Here is an 18,890-nt window from a genome sequence, read left to right as displayed (position 1 = left end):
GCACTTTTCTATGGGGGAGAAAGCGCTTATCGTGCAATTCAGCTCATATTTTGGGCTAGCATGTACACAGTACATATTTTTAATACATACTATATATAATAGCCTATAGCGTATTTGGTCTTTTTTATCATCTTCATTAGGCCGCGTTAAGCGTTTTATGAACCACTGCAAGCTGTTCCGTTCTGGGCTCATCTGCTTTTCTGTGCGTAATATAAACTGTAAACAGATTTGGTATTTTATAAAAATCACCGTATTTGTTCATATAGCCTAAGCGTTTTCTATGGGGGAGAAAACGCTTAACGTGCAGGGCGTTGCATTCATATTCTGGGCTATTCTGCTTTATTAATAGTAACGTTATTTTTAAGGTTATTAATATTAGCCTAATAATTGTATTAGTATTTATTATGATCCAGTTTGGTCCTCCAATGTCACTGTTTTAAAATATTAAGCCACATTTGTCATTTTAGAATGTCCCAAAACTGTGCCTTGAACTAAGCACTGACTGTATTTCTTTATACTTGAGTCCAAGATCAAAATAAAACTCTATGAGCCACTCCATTGTGAACGCGTGGAGCTGTATGAACCACTGCAAGCTGTAAAGTAAACAGTCCGAACTCAACTGGTTTTGTGAGAGAATGCAAATATCTTTGCGAGAGAACGCAAAGTTTCTCGAGGGAATGCAAAATTTTTCCCACCACCATGTCCCTTAAAGGGCTCCGTACTCTGGCGTTCAGTATGAATAAAACAGCTTTTACATGTGTTTAAAACAAATAAAGTTATGCTGCGTATGCAATAGCACATCTGTCAGTTAGGTTTTAAGTAATCTTAGCTGTCCTCCTAGTAACAAAAGTTACAAAGTCTTTAATAATTTACCAAATACATGCATTTTTCCTCCATAAGCTCAAAAAAATCAGTTCATGCATTAAGACACCACCAGCACAAACAGAACAAAACAAACATTTAAACATTTTCTTCAGTAGTTCAGTGTCTGATCTAATGTAACTATCCAGTAAAACACAGCAGAGTGGCTAATGTTGTGTGAATCCAACGACAGAGTTTGATACTGTTTTAATTCTCCTGGCCCTTATTTGTCTGACTGTGTTAAATCGGAAAAAAAAGTAGAACAAATATTGTGTGAATTGTGTATAAACTACATTTTATGATAAAATAGTACTTTTGATTTCATTTTTGTACATAATTTTATTTTAAGTTATTTTATACATTTTTTGACCTCCCTAGTATTATTGTTTCATATGAGAAGTCTTTATTTTGAACACTAGATGGCGCTCTGTGCGCCAGTTTCATACACACTTTCTATTAAATTAACACCTGCTGTTAGATTTAACAATTATGTGGGGGAAATGCCTACTCTGATAACAATTAATTTATATTATTATAGCAGATGTTTCACATATCTGTTACTCTCTTAAGTTATGTGATGTATCACACACACAAAACATAAGCACTGACTTGCTGCTAAAATTATACAAACACACTGGAATGTGTAATTTAGACACCTAGATGTTTTTTGTTTTTTTTTAAGGTCCAACTTTAATATTTCAGTTTGAATGCAGTTCATGTAATGTGTTATTGCAAGGTATATACCAATACACATTTTAAGCTCATGCACTGCAGACAAATTTATTTTGTGGGTAAAGTGGGCCATTCATGATTTATCAAAAACTACATTTCACAACAGTTCAACACTTTTTTAAACATTTCATTCTTTGCATTTTATTCCTTGTTAACTGTAGTAACAAACTAAATAGGAACTGTCACATTTAGTGTTTGCGCAGGAGCCCTGCTAGTCAAACTTGAACCAAAAACCAGATACATCAAACATAAATCATAAATTGTAAATCATACATTGCATTTATTCTTTAAATGACCTAGACAAAAAATGAAATAATAATAATATAATAATAATAAAAACAGAGGATATGACCTTTATTCTGCTTAGAAAGAAGTCTTGAGCTGGAAATAACTACTGAAACTATCACTGCTTAACTGAAGGATCACTGCATGAGTATATAAGATCATGGTGCATTTGTGCATATGATATTTTCATATACTAATATGAACAGTAACATCTCTATTTGATTTGAGACCATTTTGTCAAAATCAGCATTGATGGGTTCAGTATCACTGTATATAGTAAAGTGGTTTCTCTGCAGAGCAGAAGTCAACGGTTTCATGTAAGCAAGAACGGAAAAAAGCCCTTCAACCACATGCTACTGACACAGAAACACTTTTCACACCTCAAACACTCACGAACAGACATCAAACACAAACGTCCAGCAGTAGGCATGTTCTCATGCACAAGCTGTTCGTCTATCAGCAGATCAAACCGCATTTTCTGTACCGATGTAAATAATCAATACCACAGCAGGGTCTCGGTTCCTTTTGATGGGTAGCTTGCATCTACGTTTCTCTCTTTTGACTTAAGAGTGAAAAATGAAAATGCTCCATTGGGCTGTAAGAGTTACCTAATTCATTAAAGTCCTTGTATCACAAGGTAAAGTCTTGTGAAGTTTTAGGAGACCAGATGCAACGTGGTGATTTTCACGATCTCAAAGCTCAACCATTGACTCTGAGGTCGTTGCAGGAGGTTTCTAGTGAAAATGATCACACAATCTGGGTCTTGTACTATAAAAACATTGATGGTTGATCATCTCATCATTATTGGTGCATATTCCACATGACTCTCCTCTTTAACTTTCTGTAAAAAATGCATAACACAAGATATAATGATAACAAATAATATGGAAGCCCATTTCTGCAACATAAGATAACATAAAATGGCTTAAATTGTGATATATAGTCGAAACGAGTGTGTCATCACTTAAACTTTTTAATTCCATTAATTATGACTTAAACATCATCATTTTGACTTAGTATGTCATTTTTTTAATTTCATAATTATGAGTTTTGAAGTCATACTTTTTACTTTCATTTCATTATTATTATTTAAGTATGTCATAATTTCAACTTTTTATGTCGTAATTATGATTTACCAGAGCATTTCTGTTCTTATTGATGGAAATGGGCTTCCATTTTATGCAAACAAAAACACACTGATCTTCATCTGACTCTCTGCAGAAATTATACACATACACTCAGCAAATGAACAATGAAATGTCTTACCGGTTCCTCTGTGTTTGTTTTGTTGAACGTCGGCTCAGTGTAAATGACCTCTTCTGTAGAAGTCTCAACTGTTTCAACAATAATATGCATTAAAACAGCTAAACTCAATCCTAGACAATAGATCTGATTCTGAACTGCTTTTGGTCATTTAATAAAATGGAGAAAGCTTTTTTACATTTTTGAATTAAAATGAAGCATTCATGTTTTTGCATGTTCAGTGTTGATGCAGATTGAGAAACGCAGATTCTGTATTTGTGCGAGTGAGACGACTAAAGAGTGATGTTCAGTGTCATTATATACACATAGATTCTGATTTTAGTTTGATCTACAGAAATAGTCAAACCCAATAAATATTAATTTGGTTTCATATAAAGGATTAAATTATAAGATAACACTATCAGTCGACTAAAATATTTTGAGCATGTTATCAAAGTATTATTTGTTACATTACTTGTTTAAAAGCAGTAGGAATCACTTGCCTTCTTGATCGGTTTTTCTATATTTCCTGTAGATCCAGAAGATCCCGACTGCAGCGATAATCAACAGAGATCCAGCAGAGATCAGCGATATCAGAGAGACTGAGTCTGGAGGACCTGGAGGAGAGTAGAAGCGAGACAGTCATAAATGTCTGATCTACAACAGAACACAGAGATCAGATCAGCTTCGCTGTACCTGAACATGTGTGACAGAGTTGACTGATGTCCAGATGTCTCGTCTGGTTGCTGATGGGATTGTTGAGCACACAGCTGTAGGTGTTTTTATCCTGATATTCCACCTCCAGAGGTAGAGAGAGACTGATGCTGAGATCAGACACACTGATGCTGGACAATAAACTGTTTCCTTTGTACCAGGAGAGAGTCACATGACCCACATTCACCACTGAACACAACAATGAACAATTCTGCTGTGATGAGGATGATGATGATGATGATGATGAAGAACATTGTGAAGAGTTACTGCTGATGACAGGAACAGACAGACGAGCTGAAAACATGAGAGAATAAAGAGAAATATGAACCGAACTGTCAGTCTATTTTCAGTGTTGTGAATCAAGTGATAATGTGTTTTGTGTTGAGTGAGTGTTTAGTGTGTTGATGGTCACTCAGTATGTCTGTCTTCTTAAACTATACAACGATTTAACAAATGAATATGTAATTAGAATATGTAAACATTTTGACAAATGATCTCTACTCACCATAGACAGAAACACTGAATGTCTTTGATGATTTTTTGGCTCCGGCTATCTCTAGTTGGTAAACTCCATCATGTTTCATTGTGATGTTTGTGATGGTCAGAGATCCAGTTTGATTGTCCAGCTTCAGTCTGTCTCTGAATCTCCCATCAGGACCATCATATGTGGAGAAGATTTGTTTATTTTTCTTCATTTTAGCTATTTGAGACTTTTCAGCTCCAAATTTCCACAGTGAATCATCGTCCTCACGTATTTCAGTAACACCAGTGTGTAAAGTGACAGAATCTCCCTCCGTCACTGACACTGACTCACCAAACACACCTGAAAAAAAAAAACTGATTTTACACTGATTAAAGCCTCTGATGGTTTACAAAGCCTGAAAAAAATGCTGTTAAGTTGAGAACATCCAGAAGATCAGCAGAAACACAAAACAAAATGAAAGGTGAGATATGTGACAGATGTGTGAGAGCCACACCTTTAGGATGAGTTGCACCAATAAGGTTTAAATTATATTATAGCTGTATATCACTGCTATATTTACATTCCTTTGACACAGATGAAGAACAATAAATGTCTAAAATATCAACTGTCTTTATAAACTGCTGTAAACTGTTAACCGCTACCATTACAGAGAGACTGCTAGAATCAAGCAGACAAAGAAAATCGCCTGGAAAGATATTTATAGTATCAATTAATGGAGTAATATGGCATACTTTATGAAAAAAGGACACATTAAGAACACATTGGATCCTGGAGCTATAACGACCCCGAAGGGTTCTTCATAGTAATGCCCCAGTGTCTTCTACCACAAGAATTTTATTTAATATATATAATATATATGTAATATATTAAACACATACATGCATTAATTCTATATATGAACTCAAAGTAAACAGGTTTCCAAAAATAGATTTTGCAGTCATGCGACGTCCTTGATGAGTTTGAAGTAATAGGGTTCAAAGTTAATTTATCTTAAATGTAAAGGAACATTGGGATCAAAATGATGGTTTAAATGTACATCTACATATTTCAAAGTTTAAAGTTTAGCACAACAGACGTATTAGCTAAACCTTGATTTAAGCTTAGTCCTTATGGTGCAACACATCCTTAATCTTTCCTTTCAGAAGAAAATCAATGCATAAAGTTACATCATTTATTGCAGATGGATAGTACAAGTTTAATTGTGCCAGATATTTTCGATACAGATTGTAAATTAATAAAACTTATTTTCATGACCTTTCTAGATCTGGAAATTTTAATTTTTTATATGATAAAGAGAGACTAAAGTTAGTAGATTTCAAAATATTCATGATACTGAGAGCGGTCGATGAAAATAATCTTTGAACAGTAGCAGCAATTTTTATTACTCTAAAGTGGGAAAAAATTAAGCCATAAAAACGTTTTTCGAACTTACCAATCTGACGGCACCAGCACAAACAGAAGAAAACGAACATGTGAAACATTTTCTTCAGTCGTTCATTATCTGATCTAATAAAACTACCTGCTAAACCAACAGCAGAACTGTAAATGTGTGAATCCTCCCACAACAGAGTTCAACCCTCCTCGTTCACACGCTGCGTTTGCATGGTATAATTTTATAATTCATCTGGCTGTCATTACAACTTTAACTGTTCTTAACGGGCAAATATTCTATATTTATATAATTTAACTTGCTTTCTGTAAGGTACACTCTAAAGTACAAAAGCTGTCTTTGGGGCGGCACACTTTCAAAAGGTATCGTATTTACCAGTTAAGGGTGGATATTAGTATTGTAAATGTACATATTACTGAAAGGGTACCATCCCAGTGACAGTTTATGTACCTTTTCTGAGAGTGTAGTTTCCTGACAGTGTTAAATGGATAAAGGTAAAAGAATATTGTGTGAATCGTGGATTAATTTAATTGTGTGTGTGTGTTGAATTAACAAATGATTTTTACATTTAAAATTAAGTATATTTATTCTAATTTTAGTAAATGAAAAAACAAAAAAACAAAGTGCATAGATAATACGTCTGCCTCCTCACAGTACCAGGTTTTGTTGAGTCAAACTGAAACCTGCTGCGGTCTGTTTTCTACAGATATGTGGTTTGATTTGCTGGGTGGACAAACATCTTGTAGATGAGAGCGGGTATTTATTTCATGTGTGTTTAGCTTGTAGGTGAAGAGTTTTTTTTTTTTTTCCTGTCCTGCTACTATGAGCAGCTTTTTAAGACTCACTAAACTACTGAAACAAGCCAAGATGAGAAACTGCTTGACACTGAGAGAGAAACAATAACAAAAATGTCATATTTAACTTTTCAAAAGTTTAGAATGCTTTCTTTCTGGAGGTGAAGACTAATATGGAATCAGAGGAACGAGGGAAGAATGGATGCGGAGGAATGGAGAAGCCATTGGAGTCAGTGGGGCGACGGGCCCAAGTGCAGCCACAGGCCCGGAAGGCCACCTTGTTGCTGAAGCGCATCAAAGTGACACAATTTTCACATTTTATATTATGTCACATGACTTTTACAATCACCTGCTGCATAGTGCTCTGATGTTGCTTTAGCTGCTTTTATTTAAAACCCACCGGATGGCGCCACTAGATATAGTGAATGAAAGTAAAGACGGCAGAAAGGTGTAAATATGAGTCAAAGACATTAGTAAAATCAACTAGCTATCGGTTGATGTGTTGTATATTATAATAATAATAACCGTAGATTGTAATTGTATGTATTTATCAATACTGCTTCAGGGGCCTGTTTCATGAAACAAGTTTACCAAATAAGCTAGGTTTATTTTAGCTAGGTTTATCAAAATACGTCAGGCTAACTAAAATAATTAAGCCTGGCTTATTTGGTAAACTTGTTTCATGAAATAGGCCCCAGGTCGGTCTTCAGGTTTAATGGCAGTAATGTGTTGTTGTTCTGCTTATCACTGCAATAACTATATGTGACCCTGGATGACAAAACCAGTCTTAAGTGTCAATTTTTCAAAATTAAAATTTATACATAATCTGAAAGCGGAATAAATAAGCTTTAAAAGAAAAATGGATCATTTTGACCCATACAATGTATTTTTGGCTATTGCTACAAATATACCCCAGCGACTTAAGACTGGTTTTGTGGTCCAGGGTCACATATGCATTCTGTACAAAACAGCTGATTTCAAGATTTAGAGTGCGAAAAGAATCTTTGAAAGGTTTGAATCAGTTGTTTTGCAACACGCTGCTGACCCCTGCTGGACAGAACAGTGTAAAAGCATTGGATACCAAAACATGCATACAAACCACTTGCAAATTATTTCCAAAAGCTGTAATATATTGAATGCAATTAACAAATCATCTAATGCCATTAAATATGACGTGTCTTATGTGTGTTATTTTATTAAATTGTAGGACTTGTTTTATTTGTTTTACTGAGAGATTGGGTAATTAGACCAATAGGAGATAAAACTACATCTCTTCATTTTTATTATAAAAATGTGTCATTAAATGTCTAGAAATTGTAAAACTGATCTGAGATAGACACTGCTGGCTCATGGGTTTTCAGATAATCATCGCCCCCTAGCGGCGAACCACTGATATTTCGAAACAGTTATGACTTAAAGAAACCCAGTTGACCAAAATCACGTGACTTTGGCAGTCTGATTTATATAGCACACTGTGTCGGGTAAAAGCGCTATTATAGAGATGTGATTTCCCGCTTTCAACACCAGAGAGCGATGTTGTGATTGTGCTGAATTTGCCAAAATATCCAGTAGAGCTTATTGTGTGTGATAAACTGCATTCAATCGTTATTTATTTATTGATTGATTTACAGTGAATAATGAAGGCTTGTAAAGCTAGCAAATAGAACATTTAATTGAGTTTCTGAATGCTATATGATATGTGTGGGCCACTAAATTAAACTAATAGACTACATATAGCAGCAACATTTCAAGGTATAACAATGAGAGTGGATGTGCAAAAGAAAAAAAAAAAGAAGAAACATTTAATTAAATAAAATAAGGTGTGAGTCAGGACCCGCATGAGCTGTAACATTCATTTATTCCAGTAGATTGGGTATTTGATCATCGCTTTGGGAGGATATTTCCATACACATGGTCCTCCTTTGATTTCTGCAAGGAAAAATAGGCTATACAGTCAAATGAGAGCAACAGTTTAAAAGCATTTTAAAAATTATAATTGTATTTTGCTTCGAATTCATTCAGAGCGAATAGGCAGGCTTTACAAGACCTTATTAAAGCTTCTGTAAAATAATTTCATTTACTGGTCATAGCTTTTAAGATTTTAATGATTGTAGCTTATGAATTATTTAATGATCACTGTCATGAATACTTGATATATATTTTAATCTGGAGGATAGCCTCTATATTTTCTAGTAGGCATTTACTTTAATTACAATTAACTTTAATTGTATATAAAAAAAAAAAAAAAATATGCAATGCAAGTAAATGGTGACTGAGGCCGACAATCTGCCTCAAAGAAACTCATGCGGGTTTGTAACAGTACCTTGCATAAATGAAGACCTTTTTTTTTTTTTTTTTTTGGATTAACTAATCATTAAATAATAAGCATAATTTGTCAGTAATATCTTGTTGTTATTGAAGGAAAATGCAATCATTTTCTGCATTCTAATACATTTTGATTTGTGCTAATGAATTTATAGGTCTGCAAATGAATTATATTGCACACAAAAACCCAGTCAGCAAGTTTCAATCAGACTGACTGCAACAATTTCTTGCAACTTCTTACCTTTTTTCTTGATGTTGATTTACATAATGACAAACCAGTCCTGTCTTCCCCATGTGTCTGGACTGCATTAACAATGACATAACACATAAAACAAAAATTTTAATTTTATAATGACATTTGTGCCTTTTAAAAGATAAATATTTCAACATATGCATTCATTGTTTGATCTCCTGAGCTATTTTTTTTTTTTTTTTTTTACATTTCCTGCAGATGCAGAAGATCCCGACTGCAGCTACAATCAACAGAAAACCAGCAGCAGCAGCAGCAGAAATCAACACTATCAGAGATACAGAGTCTGGAGGACCTGGAGGAGAGTAAAAGAGAGACTTGAATCAGTCTGATCTACAACAATAGACAGAGATCAGGTCAGTAAATAAACACTTCAGCGCTGCTGTACCTGAACATGTGTGACAGAGTTGACTGATGTCCAGATGTCTGGTCTGGTTTCTGATGGGATTGTTGAGCACACAGCTGTAGGTGTTTTTATCCTGATATTCCACCTCCAGAGGTAGAGAGAGACTGATGCTGAGATCAGACACACTGATGCTGGACAATAAACTGTTTCCTTTGTACCAGGAGAGAGTCACATGACCCACATTCACCACTGAACACAACAATGAACAATATAATGATGATGATGAACTGTTTGAACAGTTAATGCTGATGACAGCAACAGACAGACGAGCTGGAAGACATAAGAGATTAAAGAAAAATATTGATAAATCTAGACAACAATCTTATTTCCAGTTCTTATTTTGTGAGTGTTTCTATCATCTCAAACAACAAATTGACTGAGGGTGAAAGACATTTAGGTGTCTGCATCAAAAGAAAAGTGATTTTATATACATAGAAAGCACATTAAACCCAAGTAAAGTGTCTACATTAATGTTTCAAATAATTTGGGGAAAATAAAATGTTAAAATGTGGGTGAAATAATGGGCGGGGTGCTCCTAGGTTGAAATGGTGTTCTGGGGGCACCTATGCACAATGACCGTTTTATTAACTAAGATTTGATTCATCGCACTACTGCTGCTATAGCCCAAGTGGAACTGTTTTCAAATACGTTACCATGCATTAAAGACAGGGGCGTAGTTTGTGTGTGTGTGTGTGTGTGTGAATCACCGTTATGCGCTCGAGAAGTGTGAGAAGATTTGCGCGAGCCATTCCTATCCTATATTAAAATATTTTTAACCTCTTAACTGTCACCGTCCACCCTGTGGGACGCCTACGTTTACTTCACTATTTTACAATTAAATCCTAATCTAATCATGACAAACTATATATCGTTGGAAAGGTCTAAGACTCCTAAATAGGTATTTTACCACTTTATTTGTAAAAAAAATTATGTAGGAAAAGTAATAGATTAATTTATGACAAGAGTGCACCTGAAAAATCTACATCATAACAGGAGTTCTGACCTTTGTCATAGAAAGTCTTCTTAGTTGCCTTTTTCTCTATCACGCTTTAGAAATCATAAGAAATTATATATCAGTTGAAAACTTAAAATCTCAAAATTCATCCTTTGAAACCCATTTTAAAATCAGACATTGCATTACCATGGAAATGGTCAGTGTTGGGCATGTTACTATAAAAAGTAATTAGTTATAGTTACTAGTTACTTCTCACAAATAGTAACTGAGTTAGTAACTGAGTTACATCATTATAAAAGTAACTAATTACCAGGGAAAGTAACTATTTTTACTTTTTAAAAATTTTTCAAATGTCAAATAACTTTGGATGCCCCAATATTAAATATGTTAAATTAATGAAATGGACACTAAAAAGAATAACTTATTATTATAAAACATTGTACATTAATCTACACTATTTATCTACTGACACTTATTATCAGTCAGTCAAGCATTATAATATAATATTATGATAATTTAATATTATATGATGATAGAACTTTAGTAATTAGAATAACCAAGTATGAATGCATATTTGTCATCAATATAAAACGCACTAAGGATTAATGAGCTGCTGGGTTCATGAATATTAATCACGTTGTCTGCTTTCGCTCGAATTGATTTGCTGAAATCAAAACAGGGAGGATAATAGGTGAGCGCCAGCCAATGAGATTGTCCTTTGTGCATTAGTTCCGCCCACTAACAGAGAAACCGGCAGTTTTTAAAAGCTGAAGAATTCCAAAGGAACTCCGTTATTTTGACAGGAAAATACAACAAAGAATATCCTTTGCATGTAGCGCGTCAATTCTGCATGTTATGAAAGACTCTCTTGCTCTGTATCTTTCTTTGCATGCGTGTATGTGAGAGAAAGCGACGGCGAGTCGTGCGCTTCACACTAGAGTTTATGGTACGTCAAATACAGCTACACTGCGCATCCATTCAGATGAACTGAAAAATTAAACTCTAATAATATAATATAGTAACGCTACATTTTATTGTCAGTAATGGTAACGGCGTTGTAACCGGGAAACAATAATTTGTTTGATTACTCGTTACTGAAAAAAATAACGCCGTTAGTAACGCCGTTATTCCCATCACTGGAAATGGTACATCAAAATCACGTTGGAAAATGTTTTCATTCATGAATTATAAAAAAATAAGTTTGGATAGTGCACTATCATGTCTGTGTTCAAAACTGTGAGTGACAGTTAAGGGGTTAAACTACTCATGACCACCTTTACTATAATTTATCACGTTTTACTGTAGGCTTATTTATTGTGGTACATTTTGTCTAACTTGTAGAATTTATAATAGATAATCTGTTAAGGCAGTGGTTCCCAAACTGGGGGGCGCGACCCCTAGGGGGGGCGCGGAGTTATGATAAGGGGGGCGCGGCAAGGCTAGTGTATATACAGTCAGCCGATATTTATAGGGACGCACCGAAATTTCAAAAGAGAAAAACGGTCTAATGAGCCGAAAATATAATTTTATTGGCTTGTGATTTTTAAATTCAGTATCATTAAAATTGAGTTAAATTAAAAAGTCTTACAAAAATGACTTATTTAATAAAATAATAAATAATTATTACAAAGCAGTTTTGGTTTCGGCCATTGATGTCACCTCTGATTCAACAACAAGGCTTCAGTTTAAGTCCAAGGCATTGGCTGCATTTTGGATTGGAGTGGAAAAGGACTACCCATTGCTGGGCAGGAGAGCCCTGGCAATACTCCTTCCTTTTGCCACATCCTACCTATGTGAGATAGGGTTTTCTGCAGTTGCCTCAATCAAGACAAAATACAGATCAAAGCTGGACATTGAAAATGAGCTAAGAGTGGCAGTCTCACAGCTGCATCCCTGATTTGAGAGGATCTGCAGCACAAGGCAAGCCCATCCCAGTCACTGAAAAGACTGTGGGACTAGTAAGAATAAGTCTAAATCCTGCAGTTCAAAAATGTTCATTTTTGACAACAAAGAGAAAATCTGTTGAAATGAATACTGTTACATAGTTAATAATAATAATAATAATAATAAATAAATAAATAAATAAATGTTGAAGCTGCATGCTTTACTTGTAATGCTTCTACTATTGACTAGTTCCTTATTTAGTTTTTTTTTTTTTTTTTTCAGTAAGTTGTCACACACTGAATTTGTGTTAATTACCATTAATGAATTACAATGTTTCAAACAAATCCTCCTGGAGGTGTGTTTATGTGTATGTGGGGGTGGGGGGGGGCCTTCATTTTTTTTATTCTGCAAAAGGGGGGCCCGGCAGAAAAAGTTTGGGAACCACTGTGTTAAGGGAATAGATTTTTCCTTAAAGATTTATATTACAACTGTGGCATGTTGTAGCTATTGTTTCTAAAGGCTGTTGTTTCTGATAACAAATGCAATAGGCCTATTAATAAAAAAAAGTCATTATTGGCCTGGTAATGATTAATATTCTAGCCTTATTATAACAAATGCTACAGTTAAGAACTATGGTACTTTTTCATAAGAGTAAGTACAAGTCAGAATCGAGAGCCAATGGGTTCTGATGATGAGTGATGGAAAAACCTTCAGATACTCCAATGATGGCAGATTAAATCATTAAGAGCCTGATGAACTGTTAAGGAATAAGAAATAAACAATATCAATATAAGAAAATGTTAAGTTAGATTGACTTCCCATGGCGTGTTGAATAAGAACATTCTGTCAAACTATAGCCTAAGCGTTTAATTAATATAAAATACATTATATATCCTATATAAACAAGTAATTGTTAACTAGCCTATCACTTTATTGCAGTTACGCAATCAACCAACTTTGCATGTGTGGTGGATAGCACAAAATACCATTTTACAAAAATAAACATTTAAGCAAACAAACAAATAAATAAACCTCAATAACCCCCCACACACACACACAATGTTCAAACCAAGACTACACCATTGATTAAAGACATGTATCATATTAGAGACATGTGATATAATTTGGCCAGTTACAGTCATCTAGTAGGCAGCCATTGCTGTTTTAACATTTTAACGAAGATCTCTACGATTGTCTTGAAAAGTGAATTGTTGACGTCTTCAAGATCGTTCATGATATAAAATCATCATATTTAAAACAAGTTATGTGAATGTTTGGACTACTCACCATAGACAGAAACACTGAATGTTTTTGATGATTTTTTGGCTCCGGCTATCTCTAGTTGATATATTCCAGCGTGTTGAGTTGTGATGTTTGTGATGGTCAGAGATCCAGTTTGATTGTCCAGCTTCAGTCTGTCTCTGAATCTCCCATCAGGACCATCATATGTGGAGAAGATTTGTTTATTTTTCTTCATTTTAGCTATTTGAGACTTTTCAGCTCCAAATTTCCACAGTGAATCATCGTCCTCACGTATTTCAGTAACACCAGTGTGTAAAGTAACAGAATCTCCCTCCGTCACTGACACTGACTCACCAAACACACCTGATGAACAAACAGATTTTAGTCTTCTGATGGTTTACAAAGCCTGAAATCAGCAGTCGTTTGTGACTAATAGTGAATTGGAAAACATTCAGAACAACCACAGAAATGCAAAAGCAAATGAAAGGTGATCTACAAACATGGTATTAGCTTGCCCTTCTGTAATATGGGACAATTAGATCAGTAGATGTGTTTGAGATGTATTTGTAAACTAATATTTAGAGAGGTTTCGCATTTGTAAAGCACAGAAAGCTGGATCGGTCCTTGAACTACCTCTCACTAGTCTAACCGAGGAATACAAGTGTTCTTAAGTAAGACTGCAGATGACACTGAAGGATTCCAGAGACGAGACCATCATTACTGCTGCTCCTCCCCTGGTAACTGGGTGGAAGTGGACATCATTCGATGCAATGCAGCCCTGAAACACAAAGACATTGTAGGGCAGGTCCAGCAGGGAAGAGGAGGTTTCGGCTTGAAAGCACAAACCTGGCGAAAGGCTACAACATCAGACCAGAGAACACTGGTGTGTTGACAGGAGGAGGCTGTGAGAAGAAAGAAGGCTGTCTCTCTTGCTAAGCAGGGGCAATGGATGCAATGGGGAGGTTTGGAGAGGAGAAAGATCAGCTGGAGGGAGCTTTGGGAAATGCAAGCAAACAAGATTAGCTTTATCATCAGAGCAATGTATGATGTGCTTCCATCACCAATCAATCGCCAACACATCATGACAGGCTGCAAGACCAGTCTCATGCAAGGAAGATACACTGGAGACACAATCAGGTGCTCAAGATCCTTCTGAGAGCAAGCAGAGCATGACCAATTGACGTTGAAGTAGCAGCCAGTGGATTTGGCACAAGTGGAATGATCCATGCTGGGCAAGTAAAGCAACATAAATCACTCGCGAACTCCCACTTCTCAACCTTTCAGCCAACTGCCATCTTTACCAACAGGGTAAATTTTGGGAATATTGAGCACAGGACACAAGCTGAGGATTGATCTTCCTGCAGCGGGCCACCCTTGTGGAGGGTGTATAGTGTTGAAAAACCAAATCATCTAATGATGCAAGGGTACACTAATGATGATGTGACCCGAAATGGCGCCCTGACCAAGATTTATCTCCCATACATCTAAAAAAAAAAAAAATCCCTACCAGTTTCTAGACAGGGACAGTTTCTAACTTCTAGTCCATATTTTTATATTTTTATTTTTATTTTTTTTATTCTGTGCTTAAAATATGGTTCCTGTAGTGGTAACCATGGTGTATAGTAAATAAATACTATTGAACTGTGGTTACTGTAGTAAAACCATTTTTTTTTTCTCCCAGATTTATTAACAACAATTACAGAACATAACATAATCCATTTGATAAATACATTTATTTGCACAAACCAACTTATTATAATAAACATTACACAAAAAAAGTGTTGAGGTCGTTTTTTTTTTTTTTTGGATCAAAAATACAATAAAAACTGTAATATTGTTAATATTATTACAATTTCAAATAGGCTGTTTTCTATGTCTATAATCTGTTTTCTACGTGAATATATGTTTAAATGTAATTTATTGCTGTGATCTGAGCTGAATTTTCAGCATCATTACACAAGTCTTCAGTGTCGCATGATCCTTCAGAAATCATTCTAATATGCTGATCTAATGCACAAGAAATATTTATATTATCACAAAGAAGAACATTTTTAAATAGATTTTGCAACAATGTAAACAATGTCCTTTACTGTCACTTTTGAACAATTCTGAAGTTCCTGCTAAAGAAATAATATTGCTGGTTAAAAACCACACTATAGGATATATATTTTCAATTGATCCACCCACCCATACAACACACTGCATTTAGAGTCAGGGGGTGTCAATTTTCCACAGGATGGTCGGGGTAAATTGCTCATTCTTTGTCTATAGAAACATTTAAATATTTCATGTATTGTAGCTTCCAAAGGGCAGTACTAAAACATAAGAACTTTAAACAAAATAACCAATCAACCAATCAGTTTCCACAAATTCAACTGTGTGAAAAGTCTGAAAAAAAAAAAAAAGTTAATAATGTCTGTTATCTCAAAATGTGTCAATTGTCCTGTTCAAAAGTTTACACCCCAGGGCTCTTAATGTTAGGTTATGTGTTGCTTTGAGCATCAGTGAATGTTTGCAACTTTTGATCATCTATGTAACAACATGTATATCAAGTACAAGAATCAAACTTCTTTGGTTTAAATTCAGTTATCAGATGTTTAAATGGGGTCTGTATGTCAAGTAAGTACTGAATCAGAAAAATAAAAAAAAGCTTATGATCTCTCTTTATACATTTATATTTAATCAATCTTATCATTGCAAGATAATGTGCTAAGTTTTTGAAATGTCCCCCAATCATGCAATTCTCAAATTGGGCCTGGCATGAGATTTGAAGGCGCACTCTAAAAATGCTGGATTAAATACAACCCAGCGCCGGTTAAAATATGGACAAACCCAGCGATTGGGTTGTTTTCTACCAACAGTTGGGTTAAATGTTTAACGAAATGGCATAACGAAGAATTCACATTTCCATTTCCATGACTTTTAAGATCTGTGAATAATGCTACTGACATTAACCCAAAAATATATACTTATAACTTACCAATCAGACGCCACCAGCACAAACAGAACAAAGCAAACACGTGAAACATTTTCTTCAATTGTTCAGTGAAAAGTCTGCGAAAAAGTTAATATGTCTGTCAGCTCATCTTCAGACTCAAACTGAAACCTGCTGTGGTCGATTTTCTTGTGAGATGAAGAGTGTGTGTTTTTGTACATGCGTGTTTAAACTGTAGGTGAAGGGTCTTCTTCCTGTCCTGCTTTTATTGAACCACAGTCAATGTCTTCACAAAACAGATTTACAGTGCAATAAGAAATAATAAAGAAACAGTCAAATCGGAGTTAGCGTTTAAACTAGACTCTTACCCATAATGTGTCGTTGATAGCATAAACAGATTGGCAGCTTAACAAAATGCTAAATAATATACCAGAATTTTTCTTGGTTGCTACTGTAGCTTTAAGCGGTTTTGATGAAAAATTGCATTCAAACTCATTAAGGCATTTTTAGGGCTGTGATGTTGGGCCTCTTTTGAGCACAACATGAACACAACGAGAGCTGACGTGTGGAATACGCCACAAAAACCAGCACGACAAATGTTCAGCGATGGCCCGACATCACAGCCCTAAAAATAATGGTAAGATAGCGCCGCTTTGGTTTCAGTTTGTATATCTGCAGTTCTAGTTTCAGTTTCCCTTTTTGAAGACTGTTTTATAGACTGTTATTTCCTAATGCTCGAGACACACTGCACGATTTTCGGCTGTCCTAGACGAAAGATTGTGAAACAGTTGTGGCGATTTCTGTAATCGATGCTCCTATTCGGTGGTTCTATGTCGTAAGTGAGAGAGGTTCAAAGGCGGCTGTCGTCACGGTCTTTCGACCAAAGATAGCCTGCGAAAATTTTCTGTCAGTGTCAGAAGTTCAGCATGATCATCGCACAGTGTGTTTGCTGCTACGACCCACATTTACTGACCGGCCAATAAAAATGCGACATGAAATCAACGCGACATGGCGCTAAAAATAAAACTTTCTCTTTCGCCGCTTCCACTTTTTTCAGCACACATAAAAACTACAACTGCCAAAGTCAATAGGTGTAATCATCATACCGTCTATGTCGTAACCAAGCTTTTTAGATCCATGACGCGCACTGTGATTTGTAATGATCGTATAGGACGCAACTGCATGCTTATTGACAGTCACCTGTAGGCCTTATGGTGTGTTTACTTTAAGTTTAAAAATACTTAGAATAACTCAATAAATAACAAATTTACACAAATGCTTGGTCTGAACTCTTACACAGCTTTCCACACAGCTGGCTATCATTCCTTTTTTGAATCAGTTGTGTCACGTTTCACTCTGTTTTAGAGTAGGGGCACACCAAACCAACACTAAAAAACTAGTGCTGAAGAAAGCTGACTGTGGCGTCGCCTCGTGCAACTAGCATGTACACTCTGCACTTCGTGAGAGAACATAACTCTCCCACACCAGCAGGTGGCAGTCTGTTTCGGCATTTAAACAGGGAAACCGGAAGAGTAACCATTGTTTACACCAGCCGTGCTCATTTCTGATGTACTGATGTTCTGATGTAGTTTGTTTTTTTCAGTCATATCTGCTTAGCGGTAAATGGCACTGGCATTGTCAGCCCTTAGTCATTTTCTTGTGAATTTAGAAAGAAATAAATGGATAGAATGACAACAAGTTTTTGTCAGTTCTATTTTTTCTTGTGCGCTCATTCGCTGAGCTGAATAGCCAATCAGAGTTCTTTTTCTTGCCAACGAGCTCCGGCGCTGATTCGACATGTCGAAAAACCGCTGACGGTGTCCAACTAGAGCCAACAGTGCAGAACACACCAGAAAAACCAAGGCTGACCGACGCTCAAAAACCACCCGACATATGCTGTATGGGATTGAAGCGCTCATTGTTGTTTGGTTTACCGTAATCCCACTTTTGCTTTGACATGTTCTTGACCTTTTTAATGTTTGAAGGTCTAAATGCATTTTGAGTTTTGTCTTGCACTTCTGTAACTGAAGCTGAATGTATTTTCCAACGTAAGGCGTCAATCATGGTCCTGCAGCAGCTAAACACCCTCTTGCTCCACCTACTAGAGTAGCCACACCCCAAACTCATGCTATTGGTTGAGCTGGAAAGTGATTGACTGAGCAGATCACTCTCAGGCCATGTCCCAAATGGCACCCTAAACCCTCATGGTCTTCCTCAGGGTCCGCTCTTTCGAGACGTAATGCCGCTTTGACTGTAGGGTAGAAGTCGGCTGCATAGCTCGCAGGCTTGCGAGCTCAGCAGAAGTGCGCATCGAATGCGCTAAAATGATGAATGGGACGCGGACGCGGACGCCCAATGGTCTCGTGGACTTAACGGACACGCGCACGCAGC

At 36.0% G+C, this 18,890-nt stretch overlaps 2 protein-coding genes across 2 annotated transcripts; both read right to left on the bottom strand.

Annotated features, from left to right (window-relative positions):
• Nucleotides 1–1,285: 1,285 nt before the first annotated feature.
• On the bottom strand, nucleotides 1,286–5,844 carry LOC131531043 (natural killer cell receptor 2B4-like). Its single transcript, XM_058761595.1, has 6 exons — nucleotides 5,751–5,844; nucleotides 4,340–4,657; nucleotides 3,817–4,128; nucleotides 3,624–3,737; nucleotides 3,145–3,212; nucleotides 1,286–2,719 (listed from the first exon to the last, which is right to left on the bottom strand). Exons 1-6 carry the CDS (start codon nucleotides 5,797–5,799, stop codon nucleotides 2,669–2,671), a joined length of 912 nt encoding a protein of 303 aa, XP_058617578.1. The 5' UTR covers nucleotides 5,800–5,844; the 3' UTR covers nucleotides 1,286–2,668.
• A 2,294-nt stretch (nucleotides 5,845–8,138) lies between these two features.
• Nucleotides 8,139–16,979, bottom strand: LOC131531049 (SLAM family member 9-like). Its single transcript, XM_058761601.1, has 6 exons — nucleotides 16,545–16,979; nucleotides 13,610–13,927; nucleotides 9,466–9,753; nucleotides 9,268–9,372; nucleotides 9,069–9,130; nucleotides 8,139–8,431 (listed from the first exon to the last, which is right to left on the bottom strand). Exons 1-6 carry the CDS (start codon nucleotides 16,591–16,593, stop codon nucleotides 8,384–8,386), a joined length of 870 nt encoding a protein of 289 aa, XP_058617584.1. The 5' UTR covers nucleotides 16,594–16,979; the 3' UTR covers nucleotides 8,139–8,383.
• Between the last annotated feature and the right edge of the window lie 1,911 nt (nucleotides 16,980–18,890).

Source organism: Onychostoma macrolepis, chromosome 22 (assembly GCF_012432095.1).
Source record: "Onychostoma macrolepis isolate SWU-2019 chromosome 22, ASM1243209v1, whole genome shotgun sequence".
NCBI lineage: Eukaryota > Metazoa > Chordata > Actinopteri > Cypriniformes > Cyprinidae > Onychostoma > Onychostoma macrolepis.
The sequence above is the reverse complement of the archived record's forward strand: the minus strand, read 5'-3'. Positions and strand labels throughout refer to the sequence as shown.